We start from the raw sequence: 25030 nt of genomic DNA, 5'->3' as shown, positions 1-25030 counted from the left end.
GAAAGTATGCATTATGATCAGAGATTAAGGGAGCTAGGGCTTTACTCTTTGGAGAGAAGGAGGATGAGAGGAGACATGATAGAGGTGTACAAGATAATAAGAGGAATAGATAGAGTGGATAACCAGCGCCTCTTCCCCAGGGCACCACTGCTCAATACAAGAGGACATGGCTTTAAGGTAAGGGGTGGGAAGTTCAAGGGGGATATTAGAGGAAGGTTTTTTACTCAGAGAGTGGTTGGTGCGTGGAATGCACTGCCTGAGTCAGTGATGGAGGCAGATACACTAGTGAAGTTTAAGAGACTACTAGACAGGTATATGGAGGAATCTAAGGTGGGGGCTTATATGGGAGACAGGGTTTGAGGGTCGGCACAACATTGTGGGCTGAAGGGCCTGTACTGTGCTGTACTATTCTATGTTCTATGTTATGGGAACAGATCTGTGTTGCTGTGAGTGAAGTTATACCGTCTGGTTCAGGAGCCTGATGGTTGGGGAGTAATAACTGTACGTGAACCTGATGGTGTGGGTCCTGAGGCACCTGTACCACCTTCTTCATAGTAGCATTGAGAAGAGAGCATGGCCTGGATGGTGGGGGTCCTTGCTGATAAATGTTGCTTTCTTGTGACAGTACTCCATGTAGGTTAGAATGTTTGATGAAATTTGTTGAAAAGGAAAACATCAGAATCGTAATTATTATCACCGGCATGTGACGTGAAATTTATTTGACGCCACATTGCCAAAGGCCTTCATTGGTTTATCTTCTCACATTAAAGTATAACCTAATATTTCGATGTATGAGTAACAGTAATGTGATGAATGTGCTGTTTCAAGTAGACTATTAATTCCTACTGCTGAGCCACACCCACAGAATCAATCAGGAAGTCAAACATTAAAATGCTATCACACTATATCAGTCAAGGAATATTTAATGTTTAGCACTGGAAATAGCGGCAATTTGGAATAGAAGGCACAATATGTCCTTAAGGCTGATGTACTTGAAGCAGGTGTGGCCTGTTCCTCGCTCCTCCTCCTCAGTAATCACCTGGGAAAATCATTTGGAATCCAAAGTGGAGCAGGTTCAATGGGTCATGAAGCACAACTCCCCAGAGCATGGAGGCTAAAGTGCACTCAACATTGCCCTTAACCTGATCAATAGCACCATGTATGGCTGTATCAGTGATTCAGGGTGCATGGACACTGACAGTTCTACTTCACCCCGGTGTTGAAGATGGGTCTGCCCCACCGCTATACTATTATCAGCTGGATATTGCCACACTAACTGTCTTTTGTGGAAGAGTTCTTCCAAGAAAATGCCTTTGCCTGCAAGTCCATCAGGCAGTGGTCAGTGCAAGACAGCTGAGGGAAAAGGATCCTTTGGAGTGGTGGGGCGGTTCCCTGAACAAACTGTCCAACAAGCACTAAGACCTCACTTAGCTGGTGGTGAGAGGGCCATCATAGTCAGATCCTTGCAGTACAGATGACATATCCACCCAACACACATCACCCTAGGGACGCTGCAGTGGAGAAGCTGTGGATTTGCTAAAATGCTGTGGAGAAGGATCCAAGGGTCCTTATTGTGGTTTATTCTCAGTAACTGTATAACAGGACTCTTAACTACAAGCTGTTCCCGAGGGTTCACACTCAGACAGACATCAAGTGCTGCTCAAAGGTTATCAACTCAATGAAAGGCGGCCTTAGATCTATCCTAAACTTGGTCTTCCAGAACAGTGAGATGTCTGTAAGGGAAGGTTGCTGTCTGGCACATTCTGGGGGATACACTGACATTTGGTGCAGCCAGTACAAAGGCTCTGTGGGGGAAAACCAGTCTGGGCTCCTTCCTCTGCCCCATGTGGAGAGGGCTGAGTCAGGTGGGGAAGCCCCTCACCCCAGAAAGCCACAGGAGTGACAATGGTGCTATGGTTCCAAAAAAAAATACTACTGAATTTAAAAGTTTTGCACTGATTCTTGATGTGTATATTATTAAGTTTAATTTTGAAATATAAACAAACTTTATTTCCATGTCCACTCAAATTCCACTTCCTGCTGTCAAAAATCTACATTTGTCTTCCAGAGTGACAGAAATCATCAGGTGAAAATCATCATTGGGTAGGAATTTGGACCAGGAACCTTGGCTGTTTCTTCAGTTCTAGCGGTGCATCAGAACCAACAGAATACAAGTAAGTTTTGGCTATGTTGCCTATAAGATTGAAATTATGTAATGCAATGCAGCACACATCTTTGGTTCTGCACTTAAATTCATCACAATTACACTTTCAACTTTCGGTGTGAGACCTTTCAGGCTTCTGGACCTATGGACTCACTTTCAAGGCTCTGCAACTCATGTTGTCGATAGTTACTTATTTAGCTACTATGTTTTTGCATGTTGGTTATTTGTCACTGTGTAGTTTTTCATTGTTTCTTTTGTATTACTTTGTTCAACTGTAAACATCTGCAAGAAAATGAATCTTAGGGTCATATATGGTGGCATATATATGCTTCGATAAATTTACTTTAACTTTAGCCGGTTGGTGGTGTAGTGGCATCAGTACAGGGCTTAGAGGCAAGTGGTCAAAATCCAGCTGGCACCTTACATGCTGTGCAGGGTTGAGAGTCGAGCTAGAAAGATGGCCTGGTAAAAAAAACACTAAAAAAACGGCAAGATTGCTGCCTGATGTGCCACAGAAGCAGGGAGTTGAATTTTTAAAGGATTAGGACTGTAATGTCAAAGTGACACTTGTTTTGTAAAAAAAAATGTACATGTTGATTACAACATCCAGCTTAAGTGCAGGACAACTCAATGACAGATGCTAGACAATTATTTGTCTGTAGCAGTTTCCTGGCACGAGTCACTAGTGGGAAAATACACTGATTTTAAAGACACCAGCTTATAAGGGCCCCCATTGTACAAAAGAAAGATGCACATTTTTGTTTAATTAGGACATCATTGTTTATTCACTCTATACAAAATTCAGTCAACCATGCAAAATGTCGAAGAGCAATCTCTCTGTAATGCTTTGTAGCTTTCTGCAATTTATCAGCACATTTACTAATATAACTGACCACCAGAATATAAAATACAATATCCATAAAATGGCTGTAAAAAAGTAAAATACAAAGCTTCCAGTAATACCAACTGCTACATGGGTACTACACGTACAGACTTAAACACGGGGATACTGATAGTGAAAACAGGATTCCTTTTAGGCACATATACTGGTAATTCCTGAATAAGACGCTTCTTTTTGAAGCTGCATCTACTTTGAAAGTTTAAAAACATTTGTTTAAATTGCCAAACTTTGACAGACTACATACACAAAAATCCAGTTTATTATTCCACACGTGTTTGCATTTTTAAAAGGTTAATTATTTTCAATGGTGCTCCCACCAACTTATTTTAAGGAAATGAATCATTGCTTCTGATTTTCTAGTAAATGCCAAATTTCCAAACAGCCGATGTAGAAATGCTCCATCGTTAAATAAAATCCTCCATTTATAAATGGGATGCTCTGAGTAATACAAACCAAGAAAATCCCCAGTCTGAATTATGTAATCAATGGAGACTCAATAGTTTACAATGTAAAAGGTGGGGGCAAAGGGGGAAAAACGTGGCCAGGATTCTCCTCCTGACCTTTGGATGCAAGATGAGATTATTGCATTGACAAACTCTGCTGTCTTTTGAGTCAGGAAGTAGGCACCAAAGTACCAAAGATATGTGTGCGTATAAATCACTGCACTACCGTAAATTGTTGGCCTCACAAGAGCGATGGAAAGGAGAGAAAACCAATGTGATTTCAGAAAAGATATTACACATCAAAATGTTAATGCTCATGTTGCATCTTTCAGTTGCATTAACAAAAAGGAAAATAGAAAGGTTGCTAAAACAGTACAAATTCAGGAAAACACTTAATACAATAATAATTTTTTTTTAAAATGTGCAATGTTTTGAAGACCAGAAGGGCATTCCTTACAGTAAATGTCTACCAGTCAGATTCCTCCCAAGAGACAGTATTGTTTTCAAGGCCCTAGATTGTGCAGGAGTTGTGACTAACAGCTTCCTCTTATCTACAGTTAGTAACAGCAACAGAACAGAACAGAGTGCTACAATGTGAAATGTTTGGTCAAAAGTGACCCTCAGTTTAAAAAGAAACTGGATTTCACAGGTCAGGACAGCCGTACAACATATAGAGAAGGCAATTTGCACAACCCAAGACAGAACTGACCCAATATATATTGGCTACTTCTTCTGGAATCCTAATGTTAGATCTATACCAATGACCCATTACTGGCTTCATAGTACTGAATACTTACGTTTATTGCAAATAAGTGAAGGGCTGCCTGCAGCCTTGGTTTTTGAATTATAAATTGGAATGATACAATCCTTACATCCTTAAATACTAGTATCTCAAAGAGTATGGCATTCCTCACACCTCATTAGCAACACCTACCAATGAAATAAAAAGCACATCACAAAACAGAAACTACATGGCTGCCCTTTGTTCAGTAACATTATCAAGGATAAAATCCCAACAACTTCAGCCAGCACTTTTGATGTGAAGCAAACAGCAAGCTTCTTCAAATGTCGCTTAACCAACAGCAGGCTGATCAAGCAGGACAAGAGGACCGAATTGACATCCTAATTGGAAGCTGGACCATCACAACCTATCTACTGGACAGCTTTTTCCACACAGTCAGACAACTATATGCAATCCACAAGGAGGAAGGGGATAACAATAGGCTTTATTCCAAGGGCAGGTTGATAGGATATTGGTATTTTGGAACAAATCAATCCTTATGCCAAAAGTATATCATATTACTGCCTCCAGCACAGGTCTACAGGGTTAAGCTTTGAGAACGTGGCTATTTTTGTGAATAAATCGACATCCATGTCTTGCGTAACCCTGATGCTAACAGTTCCAGGGACTCATTCTGTAAATGACCGTGACAAAGCCGAAGAGGCTTCACTGTGGAAGCTAGTTTTCAAAGCAGCCATGCTAGGCTATAGAATAGATATCTACTATTGGTCAATGATGATTGATGGGGGGGGGGGGGGGAAGAATAGTAAAAAGGTTTTTTTTCTGGGGGGGGAAAAAGGAATGTTTAAACAAAGCCTAAACATAGCATTCAAGCAAGAATTCAAGTGTCCCAACGTGGAGTTGAATGACTCAATGCTAAACTGGGAGGAGAAAACACAGAATATTGTTTTAAGATATGGGAAAAAGATTCTACTAAAAGGTAAAGTTTTTAAAAATGTATTAAAAACACCAACTAAGAGCAAAATGAAGATTGACAATAATGGTAGCAATGTCAGGAGTTTAAGGTCATAGATGAAATTATTGTGAAGAGCTTTATTTGGGTAATAGCCTCTCTCTGATTGCATGTTCTTGCAAATCAGATTACAAATCCTTCATTACCAACCTTGGCATCATTGCAATAAATGTCAGATATGCAGGAGTAAAATTTCTCTTTTACATAATGAAAATAAGTCTGATTATGAAACCGTGTTAACAAAATCTGGAATGTTTCAAGGCTAGCATTTCTATGATTTAACCTATGGACTATTTGCTTATTTATGGTTTTAACGTAATGAGAAATTACTACCCTGGATTTTTTTAAAAATGGTAATAACAACTACTACTGTTCTTAATATGTGGGATGTGTGATCAATTAAAAATCACAATCCTCCCCCCACCATATTATTTTGTTACTTGAAAGAATCTCGATGCCTGATAGGAATATTAAATACAAACGAGTTAATTTTAAGGGAAGCTCACAAATTATGTCAAACTAGCAAGTAAGAGTTACTCATCAGCACTCAGACTCAAAGATTTATTTGAAGCTGTCCAAATAAGCTGGATAAATCACAGTCAATTTAGGACCAATAGGGGAAGGCAAAAACAAAACAGTTGTGGATGGAAAATTCTATTCAGATCACTCTATTTTAAAAAACAATGCCTGGAGAAGACTGAGATGAGACTAAAGTAGGGGCATTTATATGATTTATGACCCGTGGTTGAATTCCTGAAACACATCTGGTTGAGAGGTGTGTGCATTAGTGCACAAGCTATTTATAGTAAAATAATCATTAGTGTAAATTTAAAATCACCTTAAAAACATGCTTTCCACAGATATTTACATTACCTTTTTAAAGTTATATTTATCATTTTTTTCCAAACACACATCTAGTAATTTTAGTAGAGTAGAACACATTTAGATAAAGAATATGAATATCTTCCCTTTTGGTAACTGATCAACAGTTTACCACAAGCAAATTGCTGGGAACAATACAGTTCCAATATCACACACTGAACAGGTAAAAACAACAGAGACACACACTCCACATTTACATGGTGAAATGCATGCATCAGCAACACAGCCCCCTGAGTAGAAATGTTACAAAAATACGTTATTAAAAGGAGCACTTTAAGAAAGGCAGTATGCACATAACCCCGCTGCTATTATTATTTTTGCACACAGATGACTTGAGCAGGTTAAAACCAGTCAAATGCCTTTCAATAAGATTTCCGATGAAAGCTCTGAAGACACAACTCTTGGTGCGCACGTGTTTGCACAGTTATCACCAGTGAATAGCAGATCTCAATAATATCCCATCGCATTGAAAGGGTTGCAGATCTTACCCGGAAGCAGTTTGTAACTTTTAGTTTTATTAGCATAAAGAGCACTGTCATTTTATTCCCAGAAAAACTGCCAACTGATCTCCGATGAGACGGGATACAAAATACCATTGTAATTTAAGTATTCTAAATGAAGGTGTCCTACTTTGGATACGTGTTACTGCTATGTCGGTTCACAGTGAAGTTAGCAAAGAAATAGGTATCATTATAGATCCTATGTTCAGGACATAGTTTACAAGAGATCAATCATACAAAGCAGACTGACAAAAGTATGAAGCCAGATTCTTGTTTAGATCTGAATGGTTTAGCTCTCTGCAATCTAAAATTCTCTACAGCAGAGTAAAACTGAATTGTCAGCTGGGAGATCTCCAACAGGCTGGGATTAATCTCAATCTCACTGTCATGCACAGCCTAGCCTGCTCTTTGTGCATGGATTATCAATCTGCCAGCAGCATGCTTACCATACAGCAGCTGCATACAAACATGCGGTCAGATGTACGGAGCAGCAGGCCACCCTCAAAAGAGAAACTATTTTACCAAAGATATGTCCAGAATTGCAGTCCTGGGTGTCTTTCTGCCACATATTGGAAAGATCTTTTGTAGCCCTGAGAGGTACCAACTGGATAAAGCTGCAAATCATTGTCAATGTATGATGAACACTGCAAAGTTGCAGTAATTCAGTTCCTGAGCTGAACACATTGTTCATGAGAGGGAAACTGTAACAAATGACTGAAAATCAATGGACAAACTAAACCAGATTTGATTCTTCAAGGTTTTTTTTTAATTCATTTGAACATATAAAGACTTGTTCATAAAACCTGAAAAAATGGAAAAAAAGTTTTACTCTCCCTGATCCAGTTAAAACTGCCCTAAACTGTCATTTATAGTTCTTTCTCAACAATGTGTTAGCACAGTGGAGATTTGTGTGGCTGGTTTAGTTGACGGTGAGAGCTGTTGCTCATTCGGTCTGCATGACTGTTTAATTTCAGAAAAAGCCACTAAAATAGGTCAATTTTCAACTAGGTTGATTAAACACAATGGATGTATTTTAATATACTTCAAAAGCCTGTATGGAGTTACTGCAATAAGTTAAAAATTAAAACATAAAAAATGGACATCAGGTCTAACTAGGACAGATAACATAGGGGACAATTTAAACAACATCCACAACTCACACTAATTTACTATCCCAACAAAGCAAGCAATTCTGTGGCTGGCTACAGTCACTGTGTGTGCAAAAACAATGCATATGGAAAAGGCCCTTCCCCCAACACTTGTCCGCAGAGACCGAAAAGGTTCAAAAGCGAAGATCATCTACAAGCACAGTCCACACATGCTCAGAGGGTAGGAGGCTAAAACTCTCAGCTTAACAAGACTTTTGGTACAAACTGGGTTCTTCAGTCTAACTGAACACTGGACTAGCTGGATTGGGAGAAGGAATAACAACGGAAGCGGGAGCTAGGCTGTGGAAGGTGGGCGCCAGCATTTTGGGGGGCGACACGCTCCTGCTGCTGGGCTTGACGATCATAGCAGGCTTGAAATCAGGATGTCGGCGAGCGTGCTTCATCAAATGGTCGCTGCGCATGAACCTCTTCTCACACATCGGGCACTTGAACTTCTTCTCGCCTGTGTGGGTACGGTAGTGTCGCGCCAGCTCGTCGGAACGGGCAAATTTCTTGAAACACTGTGGCCAGGTGCAGGGAAAAGGCCGTTCCCCTGTAAGACAAAACACACTGGACATCAGACACTGCAGGCTCAGTTTAAACAAAAACATAAAAGCTATTTTCACCTGCAACCTCTCTACCAAACCCCAGCCTCGATACACACACACCCCTTACAAGGCAGGGTGCACATACTCAGCTTGACTCCTCTTCCTGCCCCTACTCCCACTTCATAGAACTAACCAAGCAGCCAATTTTAATCGAGTTGCACACACCAAATGTTGGAAGAACTCAGCAGGCCAGGCAGCGTTTCTGGAAATGAATAAACATTCGACGTCTTGGGCCAAGACCCTTCATCAGGACTAGAGAGGCAAGGGTAAAGAAGTGTGTGTGGTGGGGGGAGGGGGAGGGGGGGTTGGAAGGAGGCTAAGCGGCAAGCTGCCAGGTGATAAGTGAGACCAAGTGAGGGGTATTAGGGGTAAAGTGGGTGGGAGGGATAAGGAAAATGCAGTGAGCAGCTGATGAAGCACCTCAGCCCAGCGCATCAACTGTTTATTTCTCTCCACAGATGCTGGCTACCTGACCTGCCGAGCTCCTCCAGCATTTTATGCATGTTGCTCTGGATTTCCAACATTTGCAGAACATCATGTTTTTGATTTAGCTTGCTGGATGAGAAACAACTGTTAAACCCAATTACCCACTCAGCACTTTAAATTTTGGAAATAATTTGGAATATTGTGTGCAGTTTTGGTCACACAACTACAGCGAAGATGCCAATAAAATTGGAAGAGGGCAGAGAAAATTTACAAGGATATTGCAGGGGCGTGCAGACCTGAGTTACAGAGGAAAGGTTAAATACGTTAGGACTTTATTCCCTAGAGTGTAGGGGAATGGGGGCAGATTTGATAGAGGTATACAAAATTGTGAGGGGTATAGATAAAGCAAGCAGGCTTTTTCCACTGAGGTTGGGTGGGACTAAAATTAGAGGTCATGGAGTAAGGGTGAAAGGTGAAATATTTTAAGGGGAACCCAAGGGGGAATTTCTTCACTCAGACTGCAGGTGAGTGTGGAACATGCTGCAGTGGAAGTGGTGGGTATGGATTTGAGTTCAACACAGTTAAGAGAACTTTGACTAGGTACATGGATGATATAGATATGGAGGGCTATAGTCCAGATGCAGGTCAATAGAACTAGACAGCATAAGAGTTTGGCACAGACCAGATGGACCAAAATGCAGTAGTGCTCTGTGACTCCTTATTTACCTGAACAGCAGGAAGAACACGTCTGTGTGTACTTTGTATATTCTCCATGACGCAATGGGTTTTTCCTTAACTCCCGCATCCCAGATGCAGTAGTAAGGTTATGGGCCATCATTGCCCCTAGTGCAGGTAAGTAGTGGAAGCAGTTTCAAATTCCTGGCTGCCAACATCTCTGGAGATTTACCCTGGACCCAACATACCGATGCAAGTCATGAAGACGCCACACCAGCGCTATATTTCATAATGAGTTTGAGGAGATTTGGTTATGTCCCCAAAGACTATCAAAGTTCTATAGATGTACCATGGAGAACATTAGGCCAAGGGGTTCCCAAACTTTTTAATGCCATATACCCCTACTGTTAACTGAGGGGTTAGTGGACCCCACGTTTGGAATCCCTGGTTGCATCACCATCTCGTATGGAGGGGCCACGACACAAGTATGGAACAAGTTGCAGAAAGTTGCAAACTTAGCTAGCTCTATCATGGGCACCAGCCTCCACACCACCAAGGACACCTTCAAAAGGCAACATCCATCATTAAGGAACCCCATCACCCAAGACATGCTTTCTTCTTATTACTACAGCAGCCTGAAGGCACACACTTAGCATTTTAGAAACAACTTCTTCCCCTCTGCCATTAGATTTCTGAATGGTCCATGAACATTACTGCACTGTTTTTCCACTAATTTATTTAATACACAGTACTGTGCAAACATTTTGGGCACATTTATATAGCTAGGGTACCCAACACTTTTGCACAATACTGTATATTGAAAAGACCATGCAATGCTGCCTCCTTACCACACAACAGAAATTTCAGAAAAACAGCACATCACTGCACACTGATGAGAGTCCAGCTACCTCTGATGCACCAGAAAAGGCAGATTTAGTTACATCCATTTACGGACTGCAATGTGGGTTTCATTCAGGCAAATACATATGCTTAGTGCTTAGAGTGAACAATAATTATTTAAATGAATGGAGTTCAGACATGACACAGCCTGGACACAAGTCAAAATGTTCAGCAGAGTTCAATCAAACCAAGATCTTCGATAGCTTTATGTTGTTCAACCACATGTGTTGCTGTCTTTCATACTGAAAACACATCACCAAGATTGAAAAGAGTAGGGAGAAAATTTACAAGGGTGCTGCCAGGACTTGAGCTCCTGACTTATAGGGAAAGGTTGAAAAGGTTAGGACTTGATTCCCTGGAGTGAAAGAGAATGATGGGAGGTTTGATAGATGTACTCAAAATTATGAGATGTATCGATAGGGTAAATGCTAACAGGCTTTTTCCACTAAGGTTGGGTGAGACTTGAGCTGTAGAGGTCATGGACTAAGGGTGAAAGATGAAATGTTTTAAAGGGAACATGAGGGGCAAGTTTTTTGCTCAGGGTAATGATAGCGTGAATGAGCTGCCAATAAACATTACGACAGGTGAATGACTACAAGGAATATACATTGAACTTGCCTTGTGCAGCTGCTTGGTAAAGGGTTGGTTTAAAATTATAATGTACAGCATTAGCCGTCAGCTACAAGCAATTTTAACTGTGGTTGCCAACAGTCTTTGTTGCAGTGACAGAGCAGAAAAATAAAAACAAGGCAAATGTTCTCCAGAAATAAGCCTGCTAAATATACCGATGGCATACGGCATCAGGATTCTGCTTTATAGGAAGCTGAGATTTGCTAAATGGCAAGCACTCAGCAGCAATAGCTGAATTGGACTATGTGTTGCTCCCACCACCACATGCAGTGCTGGAGGAACTCAGCAGGAAATCCTGCTTTCTGTTGATGGAGCAGTGGTGCTATTCTCCCCTTCCCCTCATCTGCCTTCCTCACTGTCCCTCCTCCTTCCCTTTTCCCCCATGGTCCATGCTATCAGATTCCTCCTTCTTCAGACCTTTGCCTACCCACTTCTCACTTCATTCCCCCTACCCCAACCACCCACACTCCACCACTCACCTTCTAGCCTGTTCTCTTCCCCTAACCACCCCCCCCACCTTATTCTGGCATGTTCCCCCTTCCTTTTCAGTCCTGAAGGGTTTTGGCCCAAAACGTCAAAAAAAAAATTACTTATTTAGAGATACAGCCCTTCTGGTCCAATGAGTCGCACCACCCAGCAACCCATCCATTTAACCCTAGCCTGATCACAGGACAACCCTCCAGCCAGCAGGTCTTTGAAGTGTGGCAGAAAGCCAGAGTTCTCAGAGGAAGCCCATGCAGTCAGAGATGAAAACATACACAGGACATTGGAAATAAACTTCAAACTCCGATGCACCGAGCTGTAATAGCATCGCTTTAATTATTGAATTTTGACAGTTCCCCGCATCAGGGTGTCCACCGTTACCTACATGATGCTGAAAATCTTAAGTGAAACGAAAAAAAATGCTGAAAGCAGCAACACACAAAATGCTGGAGGAACATGACAGATTAGGCAACATCTATAGAGGGCAATAGAGTTAACATTTCAGGCTGAGGCCCCTCATCAGGACTGGAAAGACAGGGGGAAGAAGCCAGAATAAGGGTGAGTGGGGGAAGAAAGGAGTACAAGCCAGGTTTGGGGGGGAGGGGGGCAGAAGAGAAGAAGGAAGTGAAGTGAGATTCCGTAAGTTAATAGCTGGTGAGCTGAAAAAGAAAAAAATCTGACAGAGGTGGAGAGTGGAACCACAGGAAAAAGTGTGTGGGGGGGGGGGGCAGGGAGAGAAGAACCAGAGGGAGTTAAGTTATTCCCCCCTCCCCAACACTCCTGTTTCATTCCCCATTCTGGCACTTCCTTACCCCCTTCTCACCTCCCTCAGTCCTGATGAAGGGTCTCAGCCTGAAATGTCAACTGTTTATTCATTTCCATAGATGCTGCCTGACCTACAGTGTTCCACCAGCATTTTGCATGAGTTAAACCAGTGATCTATTTTTAAATTAAGAATTAACAGAATTATAGTCACCACAACTGACAGACTATCATGAAAATTCATCTGGTTCTACTCCTCAAGGACATTTCCCATCCTTGTATCTCAAATGATTGTGATGAAGAAATTGATGGTTTTGTGGCCAAATGATAGGAAGAAAGGGTGGGGGCAGGTAGTTTTGAGGAAACAGAGGCTTCAGAAGGACTTAGATGGATTAACAGAATGGGTAAAGAGGCAGATGGAATAGTGTCAGGAAATGCATGGTCATGCACTTTGGTAGAACAAAAGCAGACTATTTTCTGAATGAAGAGAAAATTCAAAAATCTGAGGTGCAAAAGGGACCTGGGAGTCATTGTGCAGGATTCCCTAATTAAGGTTAATTCATAGGTTGAGTCAGTGGTGAAGGTGGCAAATGTGATGTTATCATTCATTTTGAGAGGATTAGAATACAAAAGCAAGGATGTAATGTTGAGGCTTTATAAGGCAAAGGTGAGGCCTCACTTGAACTACTGTGAGCAGTTTTGGGCCCCTTATCAAAGAAAGAATGTGCTGGGATTGGAGAGGATTCAAAGGAGATTCACGAAAATGATCCTGGGATGGAAAAACTTACCATATGAAGCGTATTTGATGGCCCTGGGCCTGTACTCGCTAGAATTCAGAAGAATAAGGGAGGATCTCATTGAAACCTATTGAATGTTGAAAGGCCTTGATAGGGTGGATGTGGATAAGATGTTTCCTACAGTCAGGGAGCCCAAGACCAGAGGGCACAGAGGGATGCTAGAGAGCAGTGAATCTGTGGGATTTGTTGCCATTAGGTATATACAAGGCAGAGGTTGATAGATTCTTGATTAGTCAGGGCATGAAGGGTTATGAGAAGGCAAGAGATTGGGCTGAGGGGGAAATGGATCAGCCATGATAAAAAAAAAGGTGGAGCAGACTTGATGGGCCAAATGGCTCAATTCTGCTCTTATATCTTATGGTCTTATTTAGTCTAACCTAAAGGACAATGTATTTGACATTGATCTGCCCTTTGAAATGTCCCTGCAAGTAACTCAGTTGCCCACCTTCTCCCCACCCCCCATGGTCACCTCAACAAATAATTGTACTTAAGCATTTAAATACAAATGAGAAATATTGCAGATGCTGGATGCCTGAAATAAAATAAAAAGGCATTGGGGTGGGGAAATTATCAATTATTTCTCTCTACAGAAATATTCCTGTGTCCTGGAAAGAATCAAAAATCCAATCTAAACTTTAAGATATCAGTGCATTAGTAATATTTACATAAATAAAAAGTTCTTTATAAAGCTATTCAGTCACAGCATACATATTAAGAATGTAAAATAAGGGGAAGGACACAGATTGAACCAAAGACTGCATTTTTAACCAAGATTTTGAATCCATGTTCCCCTAATGGTAAACTGTAAAATCAGGAAGTTATGTAATCAGCATAAACTAAAAAAAAATTTCAGACCAGAGGTTCTGTCAGACACCAGAAAAAGTTTCAGTGCCTCTAGATAGCACAGATAAAAACCTCTGCAGGTGCCCCACCCTAACAATGTCTCCATGCAGCACTTGTATGTAGGCATCAGACAAGGACTCAAATACATACAGTTAACTCGTTTCTGAGCCGACAGACAGAGCTCAGGTTTTGTGTGTGCAACCAAGGAATATGTTCATAAAAAGGGAAAAGGGCTGAAAGGGCCACGTTACATAAAATTGCCTTGTGCTCCCAAGTTTGTAAGGTTCAGAGTGTTCAGTGGTAAAAGGATTTCCTAAGGTAGAAGAGGTCTGTGTACATCATCTGAAGCTTCCCCGCTGGATATCTATCATTACCAATAATAAAATTCTTCCTGGTCAAGTACTTACTGTCTCATAGAAAACAGAACACCACAGTACAATGTCTTTCAGCCCATAATATTCTGCCAACTTTTTAAAACCTATTTTGAGATAAATCTAACCCTTCCCTCCTACACAGCCCTGTTTTTTTGCTATCATCCTTGTGCCTAACAGGTTCTTAATGTGACTGCCCCTACCACCATCCGTGGCAGTGCATTTCAGGCACCACCACACTGTGTGAAAAGCTTACCTCAGACATTCCTCCTATACTTTCCTCCAATCACCTTAAAATTATGTCCCCTAGTATTAGCCATTTCTGCCCTGGGAAAAAATTCTCTGGCTCTTCACTCTATCCATGCCTTTTGTCAAGTCGCCTCTCATTCTCCTTTGCTCCTAGCTCACTCAACCTATCCTCATTAAAAACTAACTTAATTATTTTTATTTGTATTTATTTGAGATACACTGCGGAATAGGCCCTTTCAGCTCTTTGAGCCACGTCACCTGGGAATCCCCCAATTTAATCCTAGCCTAATCACAGGTCAATTACCTACATTAACCAGCACATCATTGGACTGTGGGAGGTAACCAAAGCAGTTTCAGGGAGAACATACAAACTTCTTACAGGCAGCAAGCAGCAGTCACTGGCAAGTGTCATGCTAACCATTACACTACCTTGCTGCTCCATCTATAATTCATAATTATATTATGGATCCTTTTGTTTGGGAAATAGAGTAACTTCACCCTTGCAAACATGCTGTAAATTTATTTCTGTTTCTCCCAGAATCCCTATGATCAAGGTTTCTACCCAAGCACTGAAGCCCTTAATGACATGTGATGTTGCCATGGCAAAGGTCACTTGTCCTTTTCAGTCTGTTCCCTTCGGCCGTAGATGGTGTGGGCATTTGTTATCAATAATTCTCCACAAACCTGCCTGCTCCATTGGTTCCATTATAAATACCACGGGAGCCTAAACTCACCCTCTCCCTAAATCAATATTCTAGTGCCCAACCAAGAAGAATCTGCCCTGTCCCTAAATATTACCCAAAAATACCAATTTCCACTGTCTTTGGTCCCAATCACAAACTCTGCACCAGTCATTAATACCATTGCTGCCTGGTATCTCTCTGGAACAAAACAGGATGTTCAAAACCTCAATGTCGTATCTTACTAAAAATTAGCTTTGGTCTTCTCAAATGGGCCACCAAGACTAGCTCCAGAATATTACCATATTTCATCCCTGATTGGTTCACTGATGTTGGAAACCTCTGACTCCTTTGAAGGATTAAGGATTAGCTTTATTTGTCACATGTATGTCAGAACATTGAAACATACTGTAAAATGTGCCATTTGCATCAATGACCAAAACACACTGAGGATTGTGCTGAAGACAGCCTACAAGTGTTACCATGTCTCTGGCGCCAACGTAGCATGCCCAGAACTCAGTAACGCTGGAATCTGGGAGGAAACTGAAGGAACCTCACATGGTCACAGGGAGAACACAAAAACATCTTACAGTAGCAGAACAGAACCCTGATCAGTGATCGCTGGCACAGTAGAGCACTCTGCCACCCCCATTCTGTAGATGTGCTTCTCTTGTTCCACTCTCTAGAGATGATCTAAATCCTGTTGCCTGTATCTTAGCCCATTCACTCATCACCCGTGTTTGATGGCCTGCATTGACTAATTGTAAGAGCCTCATCCATGCTTTAAAACTATTCTATGGGCTTACACATTCTTGCTTCTAATTTCCTCCAGCCCACAACCCTCCAAGACATTTGCACTCTAATACAGGTTTCAGACATTCCTCAATTTCTCCAACATCGGTAGTTCAGCTGCCAAGATCTGGAATACCTTTCCCAAGACAGCAAATTCTCTATTCTATGATGTGCATTAAATAATTGTGTTTAGCAGAGCAAGAACTCCCAAAGGAATTCACGACAGCATCACCCCCAAAAATATATTGCATAACAAAATGCAATTTCAGGAAGCCCTCACTTCTTCTCTTTCCCCTTCTGATCCTCCTCCAGTCCCTCAATTTTGTCCCCTTCCCCACACTCCTCCATAGCCTCCTTCCCCATTCCAGTTCCATCCACCTACTAAACACAAAATGCATCCACTGGCTTTCCCCCCTCCACCATCTGCCATTCATCTTTCCCCTAATTGTTCCCATTATCACCTTCCTCATCAGATTCCAGCACTGGTAGCCTTTATGTTCCCCCTTATTACTCTCCCACCTCCCCCCAGCCCCATCTTCCTCTTCGTTCCTGCCCCCAAACATCACCACTTCCCCTCTCCTCTCTATATTGGATATCTCCCCTCTCCCTTCAGTCCTGATGCAAGGTTTCTTCAGTAATTCTTTCCCCCCAAAGATGTTGCTTGACACCGAGTTCCTCCAACTGATTGCATGTTACACAATAGTAAGTGGTCAACCATCTGGTCCAGGGGTTCCCAACCATTGTTATGCCACAGACCCTTATCATCAACTGAGGGGTCTGCAGACCCCGGGTAATGAACGCCTGGTCTAGTCAGTAATTTTTATTAAAAGGCAGAGCAGACTCTATGGATCAAATTCTGTCCCATCTCTTAAGGGCTTACTTCAATGAACTTCTTCCAAGGAAAGAAAGGAATCCATAATTAAAGGAACAGGCACAAATGAACAGTCAACATTTCAGGCCGGGACCCTTCATCAAGAGTTGTTAGTGGGGTCTTAGCCTAAAACATTGACTGTTTATTCCTCTCCATAGATGCTGTCTGGCCTGCTGAGTTCCTCCAGCGTCTTTTGTGTCTGATACTCTGGATTCCCAGCATCTGCAGAATCTCCTGTGTTCCAGAATTAAAGGTCTTGACAACAGAAGGTGCAGATACCTGGGATAAGCAATTCAGTTCTGGAGACCAGCATTATAGATGTACAGATATGCTGGAATGTTATGGCGATGTAAGAGATTACAGATGAAATTTGACCTTGAGGGACCTACAAACCATGAGAATTTTAAAACTGAGCCAGTACTTAACTGGGAATTGATGCATATCATTATGGTGAGAGCCACGATGTCAGCTGCAGTTTTGAATGACTTCAATGGCAGGAGTGCATTGAATATTCAAGTCTTGAGGTACACGCAAGAAGTAGGAATTTAATTGCTCGATGTCACAAAGATGGAAGCACGCAACCTCTGATGTGACATGGAGTCACACATCAAGTCTGCAAAGACTGGTTCAGTTCAGGCAGTTACCCAAGAAGTGGGTAAGATTAGATTTCTTCAACATTCCTTACTCCCACCCACCTGCACACACAGACAGAACTTCAACCCCAGGACAGGCCCCCTCTAAATCCAGGGCCAAAGAGGCAGCCTGTCCTGAGGTTGGAAGCCTTTCTGTGTGTGCGAATGGGTGTTTGAGAGGAAAGAAAGGGGTTTGTTTTGCTGCTGTTCTACTGAACACTGCAGGCTACCCACAGCACATCCCAGCATCTATTGGTTGTTAACGCAAATGATGAATTTCACTGTACATTTGGATGTACGTGTGCTTAATAAATAAATCTGGATCTGCTAAAGGTCTGCAGCTGAGAACTGGATGTTAGAGAACGAGCCTCACAATTTTCGACCCAAAGAGGGTCAAGAAAGGCAGTGGTGAAACAGATGGGAACTGACACTGGGCCTCCAAGGGGATTTGTGTGGGTGATGAACAAATGATCAAAGGTAGTGCCTCATGCTATTCAGCATCTTCTCAGCCCGTATGGGGGTGGGGATCAAAATCCAACTGAAGGTGCTTCAAATTAGTGTTTTGGAGAAGGAAAGGGAATTTGAAAATACGTTGCTAGTTGACAAGAATCAGGGCTAGACTGTGCTTGCCACACATTAATATTTTGAGATACCAGATTTGAAAGGGGAGGGGAAAACAGTACCCAAGGAAATATAACAGTCACATCTATGTGGGCGGCACATAAGCATAGTGGTTAGTGTAAGGTTGTTACAGTGCCTGTTGTAATATCGGGTTCATTTCCCACCTCTGCCTTTAAAGAGTTTGTACGTTCTCCCCATGACTATGTGGCTTTCCTCCCACACTCCAAAGACGTATAATTAGGGTTAGTGAGTTGCAGGCTGCCCAACACAAATACTTGTTGATTTGATTTGACGCATTTCACTATATGTTTCGGTGTACACATGGCAAATAAAGCTAATTTTTATATTGACTAACATGGAGGAGAGCAAAGGAAATTGGGTGCTCAATAGTTTTGGTGTAAGAGGTATACAAAATCCTTTGGCCAAGTTTTTGACAATTTGTCCAGCATCTCCTCATGAGTCTCCATGTGGATTGTAGTGCTTACACATTTTTGTACCTTAAAGGCACAATGTAGATACTAATTTTTTTTAAACAGGGAAACATGTTAAAATTACAGCGAGGTGGTTCAGAATGTAAAATAAGAACACTCTGCTCATACCCTCTCCTGGAAAAGCTTGGTGGGTGTTAGGGGCACGGGCATGGTGGGTGGCAGAAAAATGCTGGGAGTGTTGAAATGAAGCTGCATGTCAGCCGTAACCCAACAGCATGGAGGGGGCCAAAGACCTATTACTGTACTGTCCTCATGGCTGCCCCCCCCCCCACTCACATGACATGGACATACTGCAATGGCGTCTTCAGACAGTGAAATCCATGGTGAATGCATTAAGAAACCAAGGTGGGATTCGATGACTTCAGTCAATTCTGCCAAAACAATTTACTGTTAGGTCCATCCCCACTGAATTCACTTTAGAAAGGGAAATCGTCACTGATGAACAAAAATATAAATTATTCCACCCTCTCAAGACTGCAGTATAAAGATAGAAACCCACACCATCAACCAGAACTATATTATGTTACAAAGTAGATTATATAACTGTCGTCTGTTCAGCAAACGTGGGTCAAATGACTATTATTTAACAGGCTACAACAACTCCACATTTTTTCAAATGATACATTTTTTAAAATACTGATGTCGATTTAAACTAGAACCCTACATTCCAAATGCTTTGTGATAGCAATATTTCGCTCAGGCATCTAAAGCTTCAACCCTCAGGAAATTTGCCTGTGCCAATCTAGAAATCACCTTTTGTCCCACAACTAAATCTGTACTGACATTGTACTAATCTTTACTTAGTTTTTGGAAACGACAAGCAATGAGATTTACTGTTCCACAACAGGAAGACAAAAACTGGGAGTATTATTCCCCCGGAAACCATAAAAGCAGGGCTACAATTTAGATGTATTTATGTAAATAGCCAATGTTTCCAGCTTCACAGCACAAAAAAGAGCATTCTTCCACCCCCCCCCCAACTTCACACCACAAAGCCCCCCATCTCGCCCTCTTGTGTCTCATCAAACCATCTGCCTCCAACTGATCATGAAATGCCCTGCAGCACTATTTCATTAGAAACATGCTCGTTTCTCAAATAAAGCAACAAAATTGTTCCATCACAATCTGGAAAACTGTTAGATGCCCCAGTACAGGATGTGTGCAGTGCACAGCAAGATATAACTTACCTCAGCTGCAATTTCCCAATAGAAATTTGCTTGTTATTCAGGATGACTTCAGCATGCAATGGAACATAGAACATCACAGCACAGTACAGGCCTTTTGGCCCAGAATGTCATGTTGACCTTTTAACCAATCTAACCTTTCCCTCCTGCATAGGCTCACAAATGATAGAAAAATTGAGACCAATCTAAGAGTTTCTTAAAGACTTTTCTAATGTATCTGCTTCTACCAGCACCCTGGCAATTATGTTCCATGCACCCACCATTCTCAGTGTAAAGAACTTACCTCTTCCTTGCACTTTCCTGTGAGCAGCTTTCATCATCAGGGACCCCTACCACCCAGGACATACTCTCTTCTCACTGCTGCCATCAGCAGGAACGTACAGGAGCCTCAGGACCCACACCACCAGGTTCAGGAACAGTTATTACCCCTCAACCATCCGGCTCTTAAACCAAAAGGGGATAATTTCACTCGCCACACTATGTTCCCACAATCTATGGACTCTTTTTCAAGGACTCTACATCTCATGTTCTTGTTATTTATTTATTACCATTTATTTTTGTACTTGCACAGTTTGTTGTCCTCTGCACTCTGGTCGAACACCCTAGTTGGGTAGTCTGTCATTGATTCTGTTATGGTTATTATTCTATAGATTTATTGAGTATGTGCACAAGAAAAAGTCTCAGGGTTGTATACAGTGACGTATGTACTTTGATAATAAAACTGACCTTGAACCATAAAATTATGCACCCTTGTGGTAGCCATATCCACTCTGGGACATTGTCTCTGGCTTCCCACTCTCATCTTTGTCTCTTTAGCTTGTACACCTCATAGTTGGGATTTATTGATTTGCACTTCTGCCCCATTTTCATTTAATCTTTTGTTTTACTGATTAGTACAAGTAGGTGATAAATCTTGAGGCTGTACATGATCCAAGTGATTAGCAGGCTATTGCTAAGGCTGTGTTAAGCAGTTTGTGTCTAGCAGTGTTCCACAAAATACACCCTTTCCACCAGAGGTCACTCCCTTTTCAGTCCATGGATGCAGACACTCATCTTCCCTGTACTAAATGGCTTTGTTTAGTTGAACATGTGAGCTAATTTTCAGTCAATCCACATTTATTACAAACTTAATCAAGATTTTAGTTCAAATTCTCAACATTTTCAATGAAGCCAAATTGCTCTAAAACATGTATGAACATCCCTTCCCCCCCAGCTAAGGGGCACTTGAAGAGGGAAAATATATGGCAAAGGAGGAACTGTAAGGAAATGGGGATAGCGGGGGGGGGGGGGGCAGTGGAGAATCAAACTGTACATGCTAAATATCTCAAATAAAACAGAAAATATTGGAACACTCAGGTCAGGCACCATCTCTTGGTTATTGATTATTCCAGCAAAGAGCTTTCTTCTGGAGACGCAAGAGACTGCTGGAGCTGGAATCTGTATATCTGTTGAAGGAACTCAGCAGCAGCTGGGAGGAAACTACGGTGTTTCAGGTCGAACCCCCAAGTTCAAACTCAAGCATGGAGACGGACAACAGCTGGTACAAAAATGAAGGGGAGTGGCGAGACGGGGCCAAGGAGGGAAAAATGCTGATGAATAGTTCAAGCCAGGAAAGGATGGGGGAGGAGAGGCAGTGTTGGGAGAGAAGGTAGGTAGATGATATGCTGGGTTGTATGGTCTTATAACTATGTTTTAAGCATCTATAGATAACTCCCCAAGTCACATTCTTCCTCGGTCAGGAATAGAAAATTCAGACAGAAACGTTAGCATCAACTTGTATTCTCGGCCAAAACACTCCAAATGGAATTATTCCTAGGATTTTGTAAATCTAATAACCCTCATTCCCTTGGCTGTCTGAAACAATATCATGAGACAAGCAAGATGGGAGATTGGAAGTCTTGAAATATGAAGTCCAAGTAAGCTAGGTGTTTTCCTCGAATCAAAGGTGTTTGAAAGGGAGGCAAAGAGACCCAGACAAGGTTAGGGTGTGATAACTAGTATGGTAAGCTGTCTAAAACTAGAGGTTATAGGTTTGAGGTGAAAGGGAGGCAATTTAAAGGAGTAAATGTTTCACACAAAATGTGGTTGGTATCTGGATTGAGCTGGTGAAGGCAGAAGTAGGAACATTTAAAGGGCTTCTGGACAGGCATGGTGGGATATGGAGTTAATACAGGCAGTGGAATTAGTTGAAATAGACATGGTAGTCTGCATAAACAGGATGGGCTTGAAAGTGTTTCCATATTATATAGCTTTATGAGACATTGGTGAGACATTTATGAGACGTTGGTTCAATGGACCTGGTGGCATTTCTAATGCCTTACAACCTACCTATTAAGCTTGAACTTTGTGGAAGGAATGAGCATCAATACACCCTCTGGTATCAAAAATTTAATTATATTATTACAAATAGAAATTTATCCAAAACAAATAATCTAACATGCCGCTCATAATTCCAAAAACCCCTTTAGAAGTTTCACCACCATAGCCTCCCGTGCTGTTGTAGGAAAAGGGAGTTAACTTCGTAAGGGAAGGAGACACTTAGCTAAAGACTTGGAAACCACCAAGGGAGAAACTCTATCTGGATCTGAATATATGCTTAGCACCAGGGAAAACAGGATGCCTTTATATCCAGGCAGTTCTCAGAAACGCCAGTCGATTGCATCACATTCCCAGAGAATTATACTTGTGTACAACCACAGGCTGCAAAACAAGCGTGGTGGCGTGCGAGGCAGCAAAGAGAACAAGCACTGAATCACCAGGAAGCGATCTCAGCAATCGCAAGCTGAGGCGCGCGGCGAGCACGTGGCCCACGCAGGCTGTGTCCCGCCCCTCTCCGCCAATTGGCCCGCAGGACACTCGCCACGCCCTTGATTGTCCCAGGTTGGTTGAAAACACCGCCCAAGCGCCGCCCCTCTCCCGCATTGTGGGAACTGTAGTTACAATTAGCACACCATGCCTTAGCACAGAAAAAAAATTCTAGGACTAGGATGATTGCAAGCCCGCTTTTTTAAAAAAATAAAAATTAACCTTGCTGAAATCCCAAACTGCCTGCACCACATGTGCCTCCTTTTAGAACATTGCTTCCTCTTAAAATTAGCCCCTCCCATCCACACTAATCGCACAGTTCGCGCATCGCAGTCCAGGTTTTCTTAAAAAGAGCTTATTTTAACACAGAAGCCACACCCCAACCTACAATTTCTTAGATAAATATTACTGCGAAAGACTTCTTGCTGGCCAAAAAATCCACCAAGTCAGCCCACTACCGTCACTTGACTGGCAGTTCCGGTGTATCCCAAGTATGGGCTTTTTCTTTCCTCCTTAAAGAGGCAGAAACGCGCTTATTCTTGGCCATTACGAGCGGAGGAGGAGAACGTAATACTGGCGACCGGCCAGTGTCATGATCTCGAGTTTAAGCCCTTCTTCGCTCGTGTTTTTCGCTCTCTCCACGCACCACACCCACTCCTCCCCCTCCGCCAAGGGCACACGGTGGGAAATGACGCGCGCCAGAGGAGTGGGTGGGGAGGCTTTGCATTAACGGAGAAACGCCCAGCCAGGGTTTAGAAAGCAACCCCATCAAGAGCGCAAAGCCATTGCCCCCGCTGTGTGCCATGTGGCGCCACGCACCGTCCATTAGAACCCCAGCCAGAGCCATCCCCCATGGCACAGGAGATAACGGATACCCATCCCTCGCCTCGGGTTTGAGCCAAACCGCCCTGTTCGTTAGGACTAGTAATAGTAGGGCCGCTGCAACTTAACCGACTCAGTAACAGGTGGTGTGGCCTACTCCGCCCCCTCGCAACATTATCTAAACCAGCCCAAAAGAACCGGCGCTTATAAGAAAGGTACATTGCAGCCAAAATTTTAACCTTCCCCAGCGTTTAATCAAGCTCAGCTCAGCCACATCTCCGTCCGCCAGACTATCTCACACACCCCCCATCCCAGCCCATCTCTCCCACACAAGTTGAAACATGTCGAACCCAAAGGAAACTTAACGCCACACACACAGAACAACTTAAAATATCAATTGCCTTTTGTCCAGCAACAAACATAAAGAAGAATCCGCCAAATTATACAATATTTATGGCCGGCTACCAAGAGCCTCATTGTCTGTTCCACCAATGACCCCTCCCCTTCCCAGAATTGCTAAGTCTGCAAACGAGGACCTTAACCTGCGAGGGGAAAAATGTACGGTTGAAGCAAACTTCTTTGTTCTATATCAACATACCATATTTTTAAAATATATTTACCACGGACAACACCTCTTGTTGAGAGAACGAAAGCCATTAGAGTGGAATTAAAACAAAGAGCCTAAAATAAAACTGTAACAATGTTACCGACGACAGTTAATCGCTATAAATTATGCTGTGGTTTATACTACCAACGCAGCATGGTGTAACAAGAGTAAGGAATGCCAGTGAATAGAAAAGAACAAAGGAACCGGGCAGTTTCATCAAAAACGAAATGAAACGTGGTCACAACTTTGTTTCACAGAACAAGATAATTAAACCTTAATTCCTACCTGTGTGAGTTCTCATGTGTGCTTTCAGATGGGACGATTTTCCATACACTTTATCGCATCCCACAAAGTAACATTGGTGCTTCTTCACTAGAGATTTGTCCGACCGCTTAATTTTCCTCTTTTCCGACGTGCAGTTTGCGGCGATCAGTGTCGGGGGTGTGATCGGCGTGCAGGACCCTTCCGACAGGGTCGTGTAACCGCTCTCCAGGCTCTCGCCCGAGGAGGAATTGCTGCTCTCCGAGTTGGAAGACATCGGCCTGGATTTCTGTAGGTCGGTGAGAATGCTGGCCACCACCAGCAGGTTACCGCCGTCCTTCAACGTGTCGCTCACCTCTTTGTCCTCCCTTGAAGTTAGCTCGCAAGTTTCCCCCTTCAACGGGGAGCGGTGCACCACGGCGCCGCTGGAAATGGACATCAAACACTCGGCAGCGAAGTAATCGCGACACGCGAAGGCGGACATGGTTGGGGAAATTGCGGGAGACTCCCTCTGTGTGTGTGTGTGTGTACTGGGATCTTCACCTCCCTAAACCCCCTCCTCTCGGCTGGCCCGGTATATGGTTAAAATGCAGTCTCCAAGCGGTGGGGAGCCGGCGAAATGAGCCGCTGAGCCGCGGCCCCGATGCTTTGTCTGTGGCGGGGGGGGGGGTGGAAGAGGACGGGGAACGCCTCCTCTGAATGGGGTGTGACGCGCCGGGCGGGACCCA

At 42.7% G+C, this 25030-nt stretch overlaps 1 protein-coding gene and 1 long non-coding RNA gene across 5 annotated transcripts in view; one reads left to right on the top strand and one right to left on the bottom strand.

The window, feature by feature from the left end:
• LOC140188032 (uncharacterized) overlaps positions 1–25030 on the top strand; it is a 211320-nt gene that overhangs the window by 62273 nt on the left and 124017 nt on the right. For 2 of the 4 annotated variants that reach the window (XR_011883212.1, XR_011883215.1), the window contains exon 2: positions 2069–2174. This is a non-coding gene — a long non-coding RNA (uncharacterized lncRNA). Of the gene's footprint in view, positions 1–2068; positions 2175–8858; positions 11251–21198; positions 24341–25030 lie in introns of those variants that run through there. The other 2 variants (XR_011883214.1, XR_011883213.1) reach the window with 2 other exon arrangements.
• On the bottom strand, positions 2915–24972 carry LOC140188031 (Krueppel-like factor 9). Its single transcript, XM_072243932.1, has 2 exons — positions 24327–24972; positions 2915–8345 (listed from the first exon to the last, which is right to left on the bottom strand). Exons 1-2 carry the CDS (start codon positions 24784–24786, stop codon positions 8032–8034), a joined length of 774 nt encoding a protein of 257 aa, XP_072100033.1. The 5' UTR covers positions 24787–24972; the 3' UTR covers positions 2915–8031.

This window comes from Mobula birostris, chromosome 26, assembly GCF_030028105.1.
Source record: "Mobula birostris isolate sMobBir1 chromosome 26, sMobBir1.hap1, whole genome shotgun sequence".
Taxonomy (NCBI): domain Eukaryota; kingdom Metazoa; phylum Chordata; class Chondrichthyes; order Myliobatiformes; family Myliobatidae; genus Mobula; species Mobula birostris.
Note: the sequence above shows the minus strand (reverse complement) of the source record. Positions and strands in the feature narration are given on the sequence as shown.